At 37.8% G+C, this 16,743-nt stretch overlaps 3 protein-coding genes across 3 annotated transcripts; 2 read left to right on the plus strand and 1 right to left on the minus strand.

Annotated features, from left to right (window-relative positions):
* Nucleotides 1–1,778: 1,778 nt before the first annotated feature.
* LOC104115591 (uncharacterized) lies at nucleotides 1,779–2,799 on the plus strand. Its single transcript, XM_009626261.2, has 2 exons — nucleotides 1,779–2,489; nucleotides 2,584–2,799. Exons 1-2 carry the CDS (start codon nucleotides 1,779–1,781, stop codon nucleotides 2,797–2,799), a joined length of 927 nt encoding a protein of 308 aa, XP_009624556.2.
* Nucleotides 2,800–3,875: 1,076 nt separating this feature from the next.
* On the plus strand, nucleotides 3,876–5,619 carry LOC104115590 (uncharacterized). Its single transcript, XM_009626260.1, has 2 exons — nucleotides 3,876–4,685; nucleotides 5,062–5,619. Exons 1-2 carry the CDS (start codon nucleotides 3,876–3,878, stop codon nucleotides 5,617–5,619), a joined length of 1,368 nt encoding a protein of 455 aa, XP_009624555.1.
* Nucleotides 5,620–14,229: 8,610 nt separating this feature from the next.
* LOC104115589 (delta(8)-fatty-acid desaturase-like) lies at nucleotides 14,230–15,948 on the minus strand. Its single transcript, XM_009626259.4, has one exon. The coding sequence runs from the start codon at nucleotides 15,661–15,663 to the stop codon at nucleotides 14,344–14,346; it is 1,320 nt and encodes a 439-aa protein (XP_009624554.1). The 5' UTR covers nucleotides 15,664–15,948; the 3' UTR covers nucleotides 14,230–14,343.
* Nucleotides 15,949–16,743: the final 795 nt, after the last annotated feature.

Below are 16,743 nucleotides of genomic sequence, written 5' to 3' on the forward strand. Positions count from 1 at the left end.
TCTTTCCCATGTTTGTTACCGACCTTTTTTGTAAAGGAATATTTATTTTTTCTAACTTCAGCTATTAGGAAACCTCAACACCTTGACATGGCTACTATCAATAAGGCTCGACCTAGTTGTGCAAGGGTCAATGTTCTTATTGATTTGTTAGCTGATCTTCCTAACAAAGTGAGAATGGATATTGAGAACGAGGTAACTGGGGAGATAAGAACTGAATGGGTTAAAATCTAATATGGCATGTTACCTAAGTATTGCAAGGAATGTAGATTACAAGGACATGATAAAATTAATTGTAAGCGTTTACATTCAGAACTGATGGTGAATGACAAAGGAAAGTAGGATGCAGATTTTAATAATAATAACAAGGGGCTGAACAAGGAGCCTTTGCAGATTCTTACGAGTGGAAAAGTAGTTGGGAATGTTGGGAAACAATGGAAAGAAGTAAGGGACAATCGCATGAAGAAAACTGCAAAACAAACAGAAGTTACTATTAAAATTAGGAATGAAATAGTTCCATCTGATGGAAATGTATCTCAGGAAGTTCAAATAGTTAATAAGTTTGCAGCATTAGAGGTGAAGGATGATGACCAAGAAGCAAACAGTCACTTAACTACTGCAGAGGAAAGAATTGTCCAACAAAACTCAAGAAATTACCAGACTAAAGTTGGGGGTTTAAATTCAGCAGCAGATGTTTTCACTCCTAAGCCTATTGGGATTGAATCGAAGATAGGAACCAACACAAATTCTATTGGGAAAAGGAATGAGGCTGCTGAGGGAATTCAAAAGGAATCAACAGCACAATGGGTGAATAGAACTTTTGTTGATAATCTTGTGACTTCCAACCAGGCTTATCAGGAGAAACAATATCAATCTTTGGAAAAATGTGCAACAGATGGTAGGTCCAGGGATGAGGAAACATTAATCCTTAGTGCAGGGAAGTTGAAGAGTGATCACGTTGAAGAAGACTCAGAGGAAGGTGAACTATCACATGGTGTCAATGGTAAAGAAAGCTCAACATATGAAGGGAATCAAGAGGAGGAGCAAAGTGTTAATGTTTAATCTGAACATATAATAGCTGGGCGCAAAGAACTTTACCTCACTAGAACATATAGCTATTTATTACTACCAATAGATACACCTAGATTGAAATCTACCTACGAATTACCAGTCCCTAGGAGGCACCATACAATAGGTGATGGACATTTGAATGCATTTGTGGCAGAAGAGAATAATAACATGACTCCAAACCAACAATAGCAAGACATATAATCACATGTTGATCTAGCAGTGTTTCACTACTCTGTAAGCAAACACAATGACACGATTATAGGTCAAACACAGATTCAGCAAGGATTTGAATCCATTAGCATTCAAGAGAACTAGCAGAAGTCAAGTGGAGATGAACTTCAGCTTGTTATGATACCCATGCAAGAAGGTGCAATTGAGCCAAGAGACATGGAGTGCATTATTGGGAGTAGGCAGCCACTACACATTCACCTCAACAGCCCAGTACATTCACCACTGCAAATGTTACATGCCCTGGTGACACATAAATTTGCACCTATGGAGCTTCAATAACCAACATATGATCAGGAGTTATTTGAAGATGAGGGGGAGGTTGTATCTACAGCAGGGAACTTTAAGGTAGTAGCAAGGGAGGCAGATTTATCTCCTAGAGTAGGTTACAAGAGTGGCAAAAAGGAAAGGAAGCAAGGCCAAAACAAAGAGATTCCACACACTAAAATAATACTGCCTAGAAGGGCAACCTCTATTACCAAATGATGATTAAGACATTAATTTGGAATATAAGGTCTGTCAAAACCCAACAGGCCTTTCAGAGGGTTATTAATCTGCATAGAGAGCATGCATTCTTCATAGTTGCACTAATGGAACCATTCCAGAAAACTAAGCACATTCAGAGATACATGAGAAGGCTAGGAATGGACAATGCATATTCAAACATAAATGGCAAGATATGGTTGTTCTTAGACAGAGTAGTGGAGTGGGAACTACTTAATGATACAGAACAACATGTGACTATCAAGGTCTATCATAAAGACATTGGTAAACACATTATTATAACTTTTATCTATGCTAAATGTTCTTCTCTTGAGAGGCTAGAATTGTGGGACAACTTATATAATATTGCTAATGACATGGAATTACCTTGGGTAGTTGGTGGAGACTTCAATGTTATATTGAGTGAGGAAGAAAAGATAGGAGGCCTTCCAGTTTACCCCTCAGAATATGAGGACTTCACATTTTGTGTAAATTCAAGTGGATTAATTGATCTTGGTTACGAAGAAAGCCCCTTTACATGGTGGAATGGAAGACCAAATGCTGAGTGTATTTTCAAGTGGTTGGACAGGATATTAGTCAATTTACCTTTCCAGAATCTGTTTTCCAGCATTGAAATGGAACATCTTATAAGAACAGGATCAGATCATGCACCTTTGTTGATGATTTGTGGAGAAAACACAACACATCTAGTAAAACCTTTTAAATTTCTGGACAAAGCATGAGACTTTCAAGGATGTAGTTAGCCAGAATTGGGTAGCAGACTTCATTGGAGATCCATTCTAGATGTTCAAACAGAAGTTGAGAAGGGTGAAGATAGCACTTTCTAGATGGAGTAAGCTGACAGATGGAGATATATTTAAGCAACTAGCCATTAGGGAAGATATAGTTAAAATAAAGGAAATGTTATTTGAGGAAGAACCAATTAACAACAGAATTATCTTCCAAAAGGCACCGACAGAATTGAAAAGATACTTGACCATTGAGGAGCAGTACTGGTAACAAAAAGCAGGCATGACATGGTATGAAGAAGGGGATAGAAATATTAGATTCTTTCATAACTTTGTCAATGGCAAGAGGCAGAAATTAAAGCTTAATAGGATCCAGAATGGAGATGGAGTGTGGATTGAAACACAAGACCAATTGGCTAAGGAAGTAGTAGACTTCTTTCAAAATCAGTTTAGTCAGGAGGATGATCCAACAAGCTATGATCTTCTGAGTAATGTTCCTTCTATGGTATCTATGGAACAAAATATGGAACTATGTAGAATGCCTACTATAGAAGAGGTAAAGGGAGCATTATTTGCTTTGAGTAGAGATAGTGAAAGTGGACCTGATGGTTTTACTGGTATCTTCTATCAGGAGTGTTGGGATATAGTAGGTGAAAATATCTTCAATATGCTGCAGATCTTCTACAGTGGAGCTCCATTACGAAAATCAGTAACTCACACAAATTTGGTTCTACTGCCAAAAAAAGCTTTGGTGAGCACATTCTCAGACTTAAGACCAATAAGTCTTAGTAATTTCATCAACAAGATCATATCAAGGGTTATGCATGATAGGTTGGAGAATATTCTTCCTTCTCTAATCTCCTCCAACCAATCTGGATTTGTTAAAGGAAAGACTATATTTGAGAATATTCTACTTACTCATGAAATTATAATTGATATAAGATTAAGGAGGAAGCCAGCTAATGTTGTCATCAAGTTGGATATGGCTAAGGCTTATGATAGGGTATCATGGAAATACCTAATTCATGTGCTGAGAAAAATGGAATTTGTTGAGCACTACATCAACATGATTTAGAATCTGCTCTCAAACAATTGGTACTTTGTCCTTGTTAATGGACAATCAACAGGGGTTTTCAAGTTCATAAGAGGTCTCAAGCAAGGAGATCCTTTATCACCAGCTTTATTCATCATTTTAGCCGAGGTACTATTAAGATCACTAAATATGTTGTTTGAAGATAAAAGATTTAAAGGTTTTGGTATGCCAAAGTAGACTGATCCTTTAAACCATTTGGCTTATGTTGATGACACAATCATCTTTGTTTCTGTTGATCCATATTCCATAGAAAAATGTGGTGGAGGTTATCACCCAATATGAGCACACTTCTGGACAGCTTAGCTAAAGTGGCAAGATCTATTTCCTCTACAGTAGGGACAATTACAGGATTTCAACAAGGGGAGTTTCCACTAACTTACCTAGGACGCCCTATATTCTACACAAGAAGGAGCAAGGATTACTACAATGAAGTCATAAGAAAGGTGAAAGCAAAGTTGCAATCCTGGAAAGGAAAGCCACTATCGTATGGTGGCAAGGCAACACTTATTACTAGTGTCCTTCAAAGTATGCCCACTCATATCCTATCAGTATTGGACCCTCCTCACAATGTGTTGGAACATTTGCACAAAACCTTTGCAAGATTTTTCTGGAGCAACAAAGAAGAAGGAAGAAGCAAACATTGGGAAAAATGTCTTAACTTAAGCTTACCAAAAGAGGAAGGTGGTCTAGGTTTTAGATCTATATTTCATATATCAAAGGCTTTATTTGCCAAGCTATGGTGGAAGTTCAGAACAACTAAGTCCATTTGGTCAAACTTCATGTGGAACAAGTACTGTAAGAAAGAACTTCCTATTGTTGTTCAATTTAGGCAAGGTTCACATGTATGGAAGAAAATGTTAGAAGTAAGGGAAGAGGTAGAGCATGACATATTATGGGAGATGAATAGGGGTTTTACAGATGTGTGGCATGACAATTGGACTAGTTTAGGTACTTTATATCATGTTGTTCCTCAATATTTTCCTATTAATGAAGAACTTCAGGAAGTGGCAGAACTGAGAGACCAAGACAGTTCTAGATCAATCATTCCCTGCAGAACATATAAGGTAAGAAGTGCACTTCAATGGCAGTGATGAATACTGGGATTCTCCTAAGTGGATGCCAACATCCACATAGAGATTTACAGTGGGAAGTGCTTGGCAGAATATAAGGTATAGGGCAGCTACAAATGAAGATTTCAACAGTATGTGGATTAAAGGTCTTCCTTTTAAAATCTCATTCTTCCTGTGGAGGTTGTAGAAAGGTAAGATACCAACAGATGATTTTTGGAGGAGAAATGATTATATGGTAGTATCTAAGTGTTAGTGTTGCTTGGATCCAACAGAAGACACAATCCAGCATATTTTCCTTAAAAGTAAAACTGCAAATAGGGTGTGAAAAACATTCCTTCAAGCATTAGGGATAATTGTCAACATGGTGCAGGTACATCAAGTTATAAGAGTATGCTGGAAAACACACTGCTGCCAAAAGTTTAAGCCACTAATCCAGGCACTGCCTTCAGTGGTTACATGGGAGCTTTGGAAGAGGAGAAATACAATGAAATATGGAGAGTTTGTATCGTGCAATAGGTTCATTCATGAGGTAAATAAGACTCTACATAGTCTGGCAAAGGCAAGATACCCTTGGATGCAAAATATTCCATTACTGTGGCCTGATATGATCAGGTTCTTTGAAGGTTACAAACCTTATGTAATGACCAAGAGAGTCACATGGAAGTTCCCTTTTGAGGGTTGGTTTAAGTGTAACATATATGGTGCTTCTAAAGGGAATCCAAGACCTAGTTCATATGGCTTTTGCATACGTGACTGTCAAGCAAATTTAGTGTATGCTAAAGCTAAGAAAATTGGTGAAACAACCAACATTGTAGCTGAAGCAAAAGCAATTGCAGAAGACATGGACTACTGTGTGGAAAAGAACCTGCACCCTCTCATAATTGAGACAGACTCTTTGATAACGAAGAAGATAATTGAAGGGGAATAGGATACACCATGGTGCATTGGAACAGATGTGAGGAGGATAAAGGAGAAGAAGGATCATTTCAATGTCATTTTCCAACACGAATTAAGGGAAGGAAATACAGTGACAGATTATTTAGTTAACCTTATTTTTTCTGATGCAAGTCCAGTTTCATTTCACTCTTTCTCTGAAATGCCGAAAGAAGGAAAGACATTAATCAATTATGACAAAGCACAGATTCCTAATCTTAGGATCCAGATAGCAAGGAAATTGACTCAACAATGATGGAAGTCTTCTACACTGCAATGCCTATGATTAGTAGAGTTTCATTTCATTGTACACTCCTTTTATCTTGGTTCAAGACTCAATATGAACATGTGGAGATTCCTTACTGTCCTTCAAGCAGTCGAGCAGTGCTACTTTGCTTTACAAAATTTTCAACACAAGAGCAGACAATACATTGTACACTTTCTTCAACTTTAAACTGCTGCAGCAACAGAGATGTTATTTTTATGAGCATTAAAGGATACATCGGTGTACATTGTGCAACGTACATGTATTCTTCAACACAGGTTGGTTATATGAGGATCTTCGATGGAAGGAGGGATTTACTTTTCCACCATACTTTCATGATATCACCATTGTTCTGCCATACCTGCTATGGATGTACACATGCATTGGAATATCATCTAATCTTAGAGTGGTGTTACCTTAGTTTAACACACATTATGTACATTTGGAGGCTCCATATTCTTCAGGTTCTACAACAACTCATTGCTATTGTAACAGAGAGGAAATTAGCAGTTAACATTGACCACTGCGTACATACATTTCATCAAAGGTTTGTAATAAGACAATCTCCTATGGAAAACTGAGTTTCACTGGTTCTGCAGGACATATTTGGACAGTTGTTTGACTGTATGGAGCCATGTCATTTCCCAGTGGTTTTAGAATTTTATAATGCTCATTCTGGGAAAGTCATAACATCATATGGGAAGGGACTGCATTCCAGCGTTGGGATATGTACAGCAGCTTGGTTTAATGAATTGTATCATGCAGCATTTCGTCTGATCAAAATGATGAAATAAACACACGTTATCATATTAACACAAATACTGGAGTTCCAGTACTTCCATACTACAATGAAGAGGTCAAATATACTGTAGTTTAGCTTTTGTCATCTATACATGTCTTCTACTTCGGTTTGTAGACGATGGCGCCCGATGAGAGCTTTGTTGGTGCTACACAAATTAGTTTGCAATTGGTGTGTCAAGTCAAAAGCAACACTACAAGATGGAAGTCTTTAAATACACATTGTGTTACTTTTATTTTTTATGATAGGCAAGTGCTACCATTATTTTTTTCATTTCATTTGAACTATTTGTAATATTTTGGATCCAGTGTGGGATTTATTTAATATAATAACTACTAGGTGAATAACCTAGTGGTATATTTACTTAAAACAAAAAAAAGATAAATTAGGATTTCATAACAAATGATACCTCCAGCACACCTTTACGAAGCACTTCCTATTTTCCAAGTTATCACGTTTCTTCTCATAAGCTTATTTCTATTTATTCTCATAAAAATTTACTGTTTAGAATATATAGTGCTTAGATGGAATATTAAGGGTTTATATAAAATAATGCTGTAACACTCTTTTAAACTAATTATTGTAAAAAAAAAAAATATTGTAACAAAAAAATAACCCCAATCAAGTAACAAAAAAATATTGTAACACTCTTTTAAACTAATTATTTATATAAATTATATAGTATATAGTAATAATAATAATAATAATAACAATAATAATAATAATAATAATAATTTAAAATAAATTTAGGGCCTTCAAATTTTGGGGGCATAAGGCAATGGCCTCACTGCTAAAAGCCTTAGAGTCGTCCTTGTGAATATGCAGTTTTTATGAACGTAATGGAGTACATCATATTGTTGTTCCTTAGAAACTACGTTCATGTTCGTATTTTTGTGAATTGAATTTGAAAATTAATGACCTGCTTATGTTTGTTATCTTATCTTCTCGTAGTTCTGCGTTAATTAGAGCCCGGTACTTTGAAGTGGATTCCATCTTTCTACCTTGTGGGTCATTTGTATGTTTCTTCCCGTTCTTCATCTTTTTCTTTTAAACATTTGGAATCACTATGAAATTATATTTTAATATAAAGAGAGAAATTATAGAAAAGAGAACGGAAGGTAAGGACATAAATATTAAATTGAATCAGGCAAATGCAAAGAGTAACCATTGGGAAGAGGAATAAAAGTAAAGTAATAAGAAAATGAATATCATTGCTCACTACTACTCTATTATTTATCTCTTTTCATAAAATCCCTCTATGTTTTGAGTTCTGTTTCTTCTTCTACAACAGGTATATACACGATCTTACTCTTGCCATGATGATGATTATTTCATAAAATCCGACAAATGCATCATGACATATAGAATTAGCAAATTAAATAAAAAAATTCACCTAAATGGTACATTAGACGGGGTATTAAAACAGGGGATTTTTTATTCATTAGAAATTTCAATCCCCAAATTAGTTTCGTCTTAACTACATTGAGAAATATAATAATCGCGTCACTAACTATCATCAGTTCGTCCAAAAGTATTGAAGGAGAAAAGAGATGTTTCACGTCAAGAATCTCAAAAGATCTTTTGTTGACAAGGGCTACAATGCTGTGACTACCAAACGAAAAATAAAAGGTCAGTTTATATTGTGTTTTTTCATGCTATTTGTCAAAATAAATTATAGAATAACGTGAACCCCTCATAACTATGGGTATATATAAGGATGATGACAAGAGCTACAAGCAGGGGCGAAGTTGCACTAAGGGTGGTCATGGCCGAAAAATTATACTCCGTATAAGGTAAAATATTACTTGTTATTGATTAAAAATAATCTTTGAATATTTTTACATAACCCACTGACAAAGATTTAAACACCCTTATTGAATTTTCTGGTTTCGCCGGCTACAACATCGAGTATGATGTGCCAAGGCTTGGGAATGAGCACGTGAAGATCACACTAAAAGATGAAATCTTGAGTACAAAAAAAGGAGTGTATGGAAGGAGCGATCAGATGTCTGAGTTTCGGTAATCAACAAGTTACTGATACTACAAAAACAACATTGTACTTGCGCCAACATTGTAATCTAAGATCTAATAATAAAACTATTTTTATTTGTCTTATCACAAAGATATAGAATTTTAGTTGTACGGATATAAATAAGAAATTAAAGTTGTCTTATATATATCTCAATTAAATTATTAAAAAATCATTTCAAAATTCATTAATGTTTTTTTACTAGTTACGTACTAATGAAAAGAAAGGCACGTGGGTGTGTGTATGTGTTGTATTTTCCTTATTTCTTTAATGTAAGTTTTGCAGAAGCAAACTTGTGTTCTCTTCTCTGGGCATTCGTAGGAAGCAGTGGCTGGATTTAAGTTTGGGACAGGGCATCTCTACAGCACATGAACTCATTAGAGATGATGGAAACCGTTAGTTAGTTAGTTAGGACTAAATGTATATCAGTTTTTCATAGTTAGAAGACTATTATTAATATTAATACACCCAGTGGCGGAGCCAGAATTTTGGTTAACGGGTGTCAAAATATATAAAAGTAAACATACGAGAAAATTAAGGGGAGTCAATACATAGTATATATATACATATATTTTTTTTACCTATCTACACAGTGTATTTTTCCCGCGAAGAGCAGTGGCGGAGCCAGAATTTTCATTAAGGGGAGTCAAAACATAAAAAAATAAACTCATCAAGAAATCAAGGGGTGTAATTATATAATATATATATACATATTTTAAAAATAATTACCTAGCTATACAGTATAATTTTCCGGCGAAGGAAGTGTCGGTTGACACACCTTTGGTGTATGTGGCTCCGCCACTGGCGAAGAGGTGTCATCTGACACCCCTTCTTGTAAGGCGGCTCCGCCACTGAATGCACCACATGATACATAAATTAAAGGACAAACAGGAGTAAAAGGCACTTTGATCTGTAAGAGCATATTGTTCCTAAAATTGGGATGACCTTGCTCGTTTTGTCTCTTCATAATTCATATAACAGTAAATAATAAAAAACAACAATAATTCAGTAAAATTTTACTAATGGGATATGGGGAGGGTAGTGTCTACGCAGACCTTACCCCTACCCCGAAGGAGTAGAGATGTTATTTCCGAAATACCCTCGGCTCAAAAAATAAAAAGACAAAAGGACAAAAAGGGAGACAATATTAGTATCACAACAACAACCATAGGATAAATAGGAACACCATGAAATCCAAAAAAAGATACAAAACAAAGGGAGACAATATTAGTAAATATTAGTATCACCACAACAGTCATAAGAAAAATAGGAACACTGTGAAATCTAGAAGAAAGATGCAAAACAAAAGCGATAGCTAGTAAATAGGACATTCACTGAAAAGCGAAATAGAAAGCCACAACATTCCCACTAGCTATCTTAGACAAAAACCCTACATGGCTAGTCCCACCATGGTATGAAGTAAGACACGACTCAACTACCTCCTAACCTACAACCCTAATACTCGACCTCCACATCTTCCTATCAAGTGTCATGTCCTCGGAAATCTGGAGCCTCGCCATATCCTTCCTGATCACCTCTCCCCAATACTTCTTAGGCCGCCCTCTACCTCTTCTCGTGCCCTCCGCAATCAGCTGTTCACACCTCCGTACCGGAGCATCTGGGCTGCTCCTCTGAACATGTCCGAACCATCTAAGCCCCGATTCTCTCATCTTGTCATCAATGGAAGCCACATGCACCTTCTACCAAATATCATCATTCCTAATCTTATCTATCCTAGTGTACCCGCACATCCACCACAACATCCTCATTTCTGCTACTTTCATCTTCTCGATATGTGAGTTCTTAACGGGCCAACACTCAGCCCCATATATCATGGCCGGTCTAACCACCGCTTTATAAAACTTACCTTTGAGTATCGGTGGCACTCTCTTGTCACACAGGACTCCAGATACTAACCTCCACTTCATCCATCCTACCCCAATACGGTGTGTGACATCCTCGTCGATCTCCCCTCCCCCGTGGATAACCGAACTAAGGTACTTGAAGCTGCCTCTACTCTGGATAACCTGCGAATCAAGCCTCACATTCACGCCCACTTCTCCTCGCTCAGTGCAGAACTTACACTCCAGGTATTCCGTCTTCGTACTGCTCAGCTTGAAACCCTTAGACTCAAGAGCCTGTCTCCAAACCTCCAGCCTCTCGTTAACACCAACTCGCGACTCATCAATCAGAATTATGTCATCGGCGAATAGCATGCACCATGGCACATCCCCTTGAATATGGTGTGTTAACGCGTCCATCACCAGGGCGAATAAGAACGGACTGAGCGCAGAACCTTGGTGTAACCCCATTACAACCGAAAAATGCTCAGAGTCACCTCCTACTGTCCTAACCCGAGTCTTAGCCCAATCATACATGTCCTTAATCGTCATAATGTAGGGAACCGACACACCTTTTGCCTTCAGGCATCTCTAGATAATTTCTCTAGGAACCTTGTCATACGATTTCTCTAGGTCAATAAACACCATGTGCAGATCCTTCTTCCTCTCTCTGTATAGTTCCACCAACTTTCTAACAAGGTGTATAGCTTCTGTAGTCGAACGACCCGGCATGAACCCGAACTGGTTGTCGGATACAGACACTGCCATCCTCACCCTCGCTTCAACCACCCTCTCCCACACTTTCATGGTATGACTCAGTAATTTGATACCCCTATAATTGTTACAACTCTGGATATCACCTTTATTCTTATACAATGGAACCACTGTACTCCACCGCCACTCATCCGGCATCCTTTTCCCCTTAAAAATAATATTAAACAACCTAGTCAACCACTACAAACCTGCTCTCCCCACACACTTCCAAAATTCCACCGAAAACTCATGTGGCCCGGTCGCTCTGCCCCTACTCATCTTACGCATAGCTCTCACGATCTCCTCAATATCGATACGCCTGCAGTACCCAAAGTCACGGTGACTCTCGGAATGCTCCAATTCTCCTAGCACAATATCCCGATCCCCTTCTTCATTCAAAAGTTTATGAAAGTAAGTCTGTCATCTCCTCTTAATCTGGGCATCTTCCATCAATAATCTACCATCTTCGTCCTTGATGCATCTCACTTGGTCCAAATCCCGAGCCTTTCTCTCTCTCAACTTGGCCAGCCGGAATAACTTCTTTTTCCCGCCTTTTTCCCCAATTCCTCGTACATACGACCATAAGCCGCAGTTTTAGCCTCTATGACCGCCAGCTTAGCCTCCTTCCTAGCTTCCTTATACCTCTCCATGCACACTCATCTCTCCTCCTCACCTATGCTCTCCACTAAATTCAGGTACGCCGCCTTCTTTGCTTCCACTTTACCTTGGACCACTTCATTCCACCACCAGACTCCTTTGTGCCAACCAGATACGCCAGTCGAGACCCTAACACCTCTCTCGCGGCCTCTCTAATACAGTCTGTTGTCGCTGACCACATAGTGCTCGCGTCACCACTGCTCTTCCAAGCTCCCATAGCCGACAACCGCCCCTTCAACGCTTGGTCTTTATCCTTAGTTAAGGCTCCCCACCTGATTCTCGGTCTTCCTCGAGTAGACCTTTTCCTCCTCTTTAACATAATACCAACGTCTATCACCAAGATCCTATGCTGCGTCGCGAGTATCTCATCCGGAATCACCTTGCAATCCTTGCACAACCCTCTGTCACACCTCCTGAGGAGGAGATAGTCAATCTGGGTCTTCGCCACCGTATTCTGAAAAGTGACCAAATGCCCCTCCCTCTTTCGAAAGATAGAGTTCGCAATCACTAACCTAAAAGCCTTAGCGAAATCCAACAACGATGTACCTCCTCCGTTCCTCTCCCCAAAACCGAAGCCTCCATGCACCTCGCCATAACCACCTGCGGTCGACCCAATATGCCCATTGAAATCCCCTCCTATGAATAGCTTCTCAGCAGGCGGAATCTGACGCACAATCTCATCTAACCCTTACCAGAAGCTCCGTTTAACCTCCTCATCTAGGCCCACATGCGGCGCATAGGCGCTGACGATGTTTAGTGTGCACTCTCCGACCACCAACTTAATAGTCATCAATCTATCATTTACTCGTCTAACCTCAACCACAGACTCTCTAAGTTCCCTATCCACCAAGATGCTCACTCCATTCTTACCTTTCTGGACTCCTGAGTACCAAAGTTTATACCCGTCTCAGTCCCTCGCCCTCGACCCTACCCACCTTGTCTCCTGGACACATGCTATATTGACCCTCCTCTTCTGGAGGATCTTCACCAACTCTATAGATTTACCCGTCAATGTACCTACGTTCCATGACCCAATTCTCAACCTACAGATACCCTTGTTCCCTTTACCTCCCGCCCCACCCCCTAAACCCTGCCCTACCTCCCGCCCCACCCCCGGTAAATAATAAGAAGGTTTCTTAAAATTGGCTGCTGCTTAAATATGGTGGTGTATATGATGCTATGGTCTAAGTAGTATAAGTGCGGCAGTGTCTGATTAATTAAAACCGAACAGTTGATGCGATTATGGGTGTTGAACGTTCATAGTGTGTTTATGTACAATCTCATGAGAGAGAGAACTGCACGAATAATCTTCTTTTATTTGAAGGATCAAAGTAAATGGTTAAAGAATCATATAAACAAAGTAGCATCTTCTAATTGGTTGCACCAACTTTCCTTTAACAGTCAATGCTAGCTAGTAATTAATTGGTTCTGAAGCAGGAAGATAAGTTCTCTGCTGGGAACAGAATAGCAATGAAAGATCCTTTAGTCAGTCATCAGTGGCGGAGCCAGAATTTTCATTAAGGGGAGTCAAAACATAAAAAAATAAACTCATCAAGAAATCTAAGAGGTGTCATTATAAATATATATATATATACATATTTTTAAAAAAATTACCTAGATATACAATGTAATTTTCCGACGAAGGGGATGTCGGTTGACACCCCTTTGGTGCATGTGGCTCCGCCACTGTCTGTCAATGCTAAATACTCCTACTAATGACGGACTATGTGAAGGAGGTAGCATTTCTATTGAAAGCCAAGGTTCAACTACTTACCTTCAAATTTGATCTTAATCCACACTAGTCTCCCACTCCAAATCATTCTGTGCAGGCATATCATTTTCCTTGTAGATAAAAACACTGTCTATAGAAATGCTGTTGTGTGCATGTACTTGCATGCACCAATTCAATTTTCATGGGGAGGGTTAATCTGTTGTTTTCACCCTCACCATCCCAAAATGTGTGATAGACATTTGTTTAGAAACCACACAAATTTGTTTAGAAAGTTTGACCAGAATAATGATGTTAGAGCCAAAAGCCTCATCTATCAGATAATTAACCAGATTCAAACTTTGATCATCTTGTAATGAAACCAGGATTAACAAATCATAGAAAGATGGAGATTATTATAAAGATATTTTAAGTATATGACTGCAGATTATACATGCATATGTTGAACAAGTTCTTTTTTGCACTAAATATGATCTAGCAATTTGATGGATGTTCCTGAAACACAATCACAAATCGTATTGCAAGATGCAGAGAAAGCACAACCATTTCCTCTCTGTTCCAACCAAATAACACGAATCCAAAAACAATATCCAATTGCAATTAAAATAAACAAAACTTAAAAAATTTCAACATAGTACAAAATTAATTAGCCATGAGTATTAACAGCTTCCCAGAGCAGATTCCTAGCCTGCATTGCCGCTACCCTAAGCGTCCTTATTGTCCACCTATTGGCTTCAAAGAAAGACAAACTCCTGTAGGGCAAATTGTGCTTTTTGCATAGCTCCTGTACAATAGGAGAAATTTTCCTCAATTGGCACCTAGGTAACCTTGGAAATAAATGATGCTCAAGCTGGAACTGCAATCCTCCAAAGAACCAATCCATCTGACGAGAACAAGCAATGTCAATAGTCCCAGCTGTTTGTTTCTCGAACCAATCGTTCCCCTTGGGCTGTCCAACATAGACGTCGGCAGCAAAATGGTTCAGACAGAATTGAACATGTTGAATCCCTGTCACAACAAAGCTTATGAGGACAAATAACACCCTTTCTGTCCAATTAGGCAAGATGGAAACAAGAAGCGGAAACCAAGTCCAGAAAACCATGATCCCCAATATGTTCATAAGTCTATCAGTCACTTTTCTCCTTGAGAACAATAGCAACAATGTCTGGATAAATAGATTCACCCTGGAAACACAGACGATCGGATAGAATGTAAAATGCTGATAGCTGACGAAGAATTTAGCCAGGGAATCGAATGTCAGCTCTCTTCCATAGAAGGTAGAGTTCAATGATTTAAACAAACTCGAAGAGACAGCAAAAACAGGCAAATGCTGAAGATCAGGGTCATAATCCAGACTATTGCAGGCCACATGATGAGCATTATGTGTCCAATTCCACCAAGCAATACTAATCCCAGTGATGCAATTGCCCGCGAGAATTTGTACTAATTTGTTGAAACCACGAGTTGTCATAATTAAGTAATGACCAGAATCATGACCCAAGTAAGAAACCTGCATCCAAGCCAACCCTAATAACCCCCCACAAAGCATGCGAATCCAGAAACTATTACTATAAAGGACACCATAGACAGTCAAGAAAAGCAAAAATGCTACAAAACATAAGGAATAAATCACCCCATGACCTTTCTTTTCAAATAATCCGGCTTTAGCAAACTCAGAACAGAGTTTCCTGTAATCCCTGGATACTTCAGATACCTCGTAATCCTCCAAATAATAGCCAGTAAAGAACTTGTCAAGATATTTCCAAGCAGTACCTGGATGGAAAGCAATGAAAGCATCAGTTGCTTCTTGGCCAGCCAGATTAAGAATAGGGATATCTCCACCTGGATGTTCCTTAATCCAATTTGTCGCATTGTAAACTTTCCCCTGTATTGAGATCCACAAATCCTCTGAATTGTTATGCTTCTTTAGCTCCTCAGCGGTAATGTACTTCTTAGAATCCCCCATTGTCACAAACAAACACCAAAGTTTAAATCTTTTTCTTATTTACAAGAAAACAAACAACCAATCTATGAATTTGTCCAAGAAATTGATAAATGCAGAACAGATCTAAACATTAACAATAAAACAAACCCCAAAATGTATTTTTTGAACAAAAGAAGAAGATGGGGTTGGTTCTTTATAGGGTTGTTTCGATCTGGTTCCCAAAAATTTTTGAACAGTGTCGATGCTTAGAGAGGAAGTTTTGATGCCTAAAGAGGATATGAGAGAGAGGAATGTGCCGAGACGGTGGGTTTAAAATGGTGTAATACTTGGAATAAATTTACTCGTTTTTTAAGGAAAAAGAAATGGGTGTCACCAGTGTTTCATAGATTTCTTTGCATTTTACACCCCTGAATTCAGAAGTGGAGGCAAAATTTTTACCAAAAATTTTAAAAATAAATATATATATATATATATATATATATATATATATATATATATATATATATATATATATATATAGTGCAATTATCCCGCAAAGAGATTCGAATATTCCCCTCTTCTATAATTTATATGTTTGCGCTCATGGATAATTCAGGAAAAAGAATATCTTTATTATTCTGCAAGGAAATAAAAGAATTACTTCATCCGTTTTAATTTATGTGAACGTATTTGATTAGGCATGTAATTTAAGAAAGAATAAAAAAATTTAAAATTTGTGATCTTAAATAAGCCATAACATTTGTATGACTATAATTCTTTTGAAACTTATAGTGTTAAACATGCTAGAGTGTTTGTATTGCTATAAAAACTTGTCATTGAAGGTAGAATTGAAAGTTTAATTTAAGCTAATTCCTTATTTAGAAAGAAATAATTTTTTTTGAAACAGAATAAAAAGAAATAGGTTTATATAAGTCAGAATAAAGGAAATTAATGCAAACTATTGAAAATACTAATAGAATAAGGTGAATTACAACAAAGATCATATAATTTGGGTGTAAAATGCAAAGAACTTCAGTTTTCCCATGTATACTATTAAGATTAAATTCCGTGCGCGTTCTGAGACTTTTTCCGTCTAGTGATAATTAAAAGGCGACTTTGTTG

Source organism: Nicotiana tomentosiformis, chromosome 8 (assembly GCF_000390325.3).
Source record: "Nicotiana tomentosiformis chromosome 8, ASM39032v3, whole genome shotgun sequence".
NCBI lineage: Eukaryota > Viridiplantae > Streptophyta > Magnoliopsida > Solanales > Solanaceae > Nicotiana > Nicotiana tomentosiformis.

What these genes read in the sequence shown, in the direction of transcription:
- LOC104115591 (XM_009626261.2), top strand. Translation starts at nt 1,779, where the DNA reads ATGATGATTAAGACATTAATTTGGAATATAAGGTCTGTCAAAACCCAA. An exon ending in GAGAAAACACAACACATCTA is followed by an intron (nt 2,490 to 2,583) that starts GTAAAACCTTTT and finishes GATCCATTCTAG; the next exon opens with ATGTTCAAACAGAAGTTGAG.
- LOC104115590 (XM_009626260.1), top strand. Translation starts at nt 3,876, where the DNA reads ATGTGGTGGAGGTTATCACCCAATATGAGCACACTTCTGGACAGCTTA. An exon ending in TTCCCTGCAGAACATATAAG is followed by an intron (nt 4,686 to 5,061) that starts GTAAGAAGTGCA and finishes AACATGGTGCAG; the next exon opens with GTACATCAAGTTATAAGAGT.
- LOC104115589 (XM_009626259.4), bottom strand. Translation starts at nt 15,663, where the DNA reads ATGGGGGATTCTAAGAAGTACATTACCGCTGAGGAGCTAAAGAAGCAT.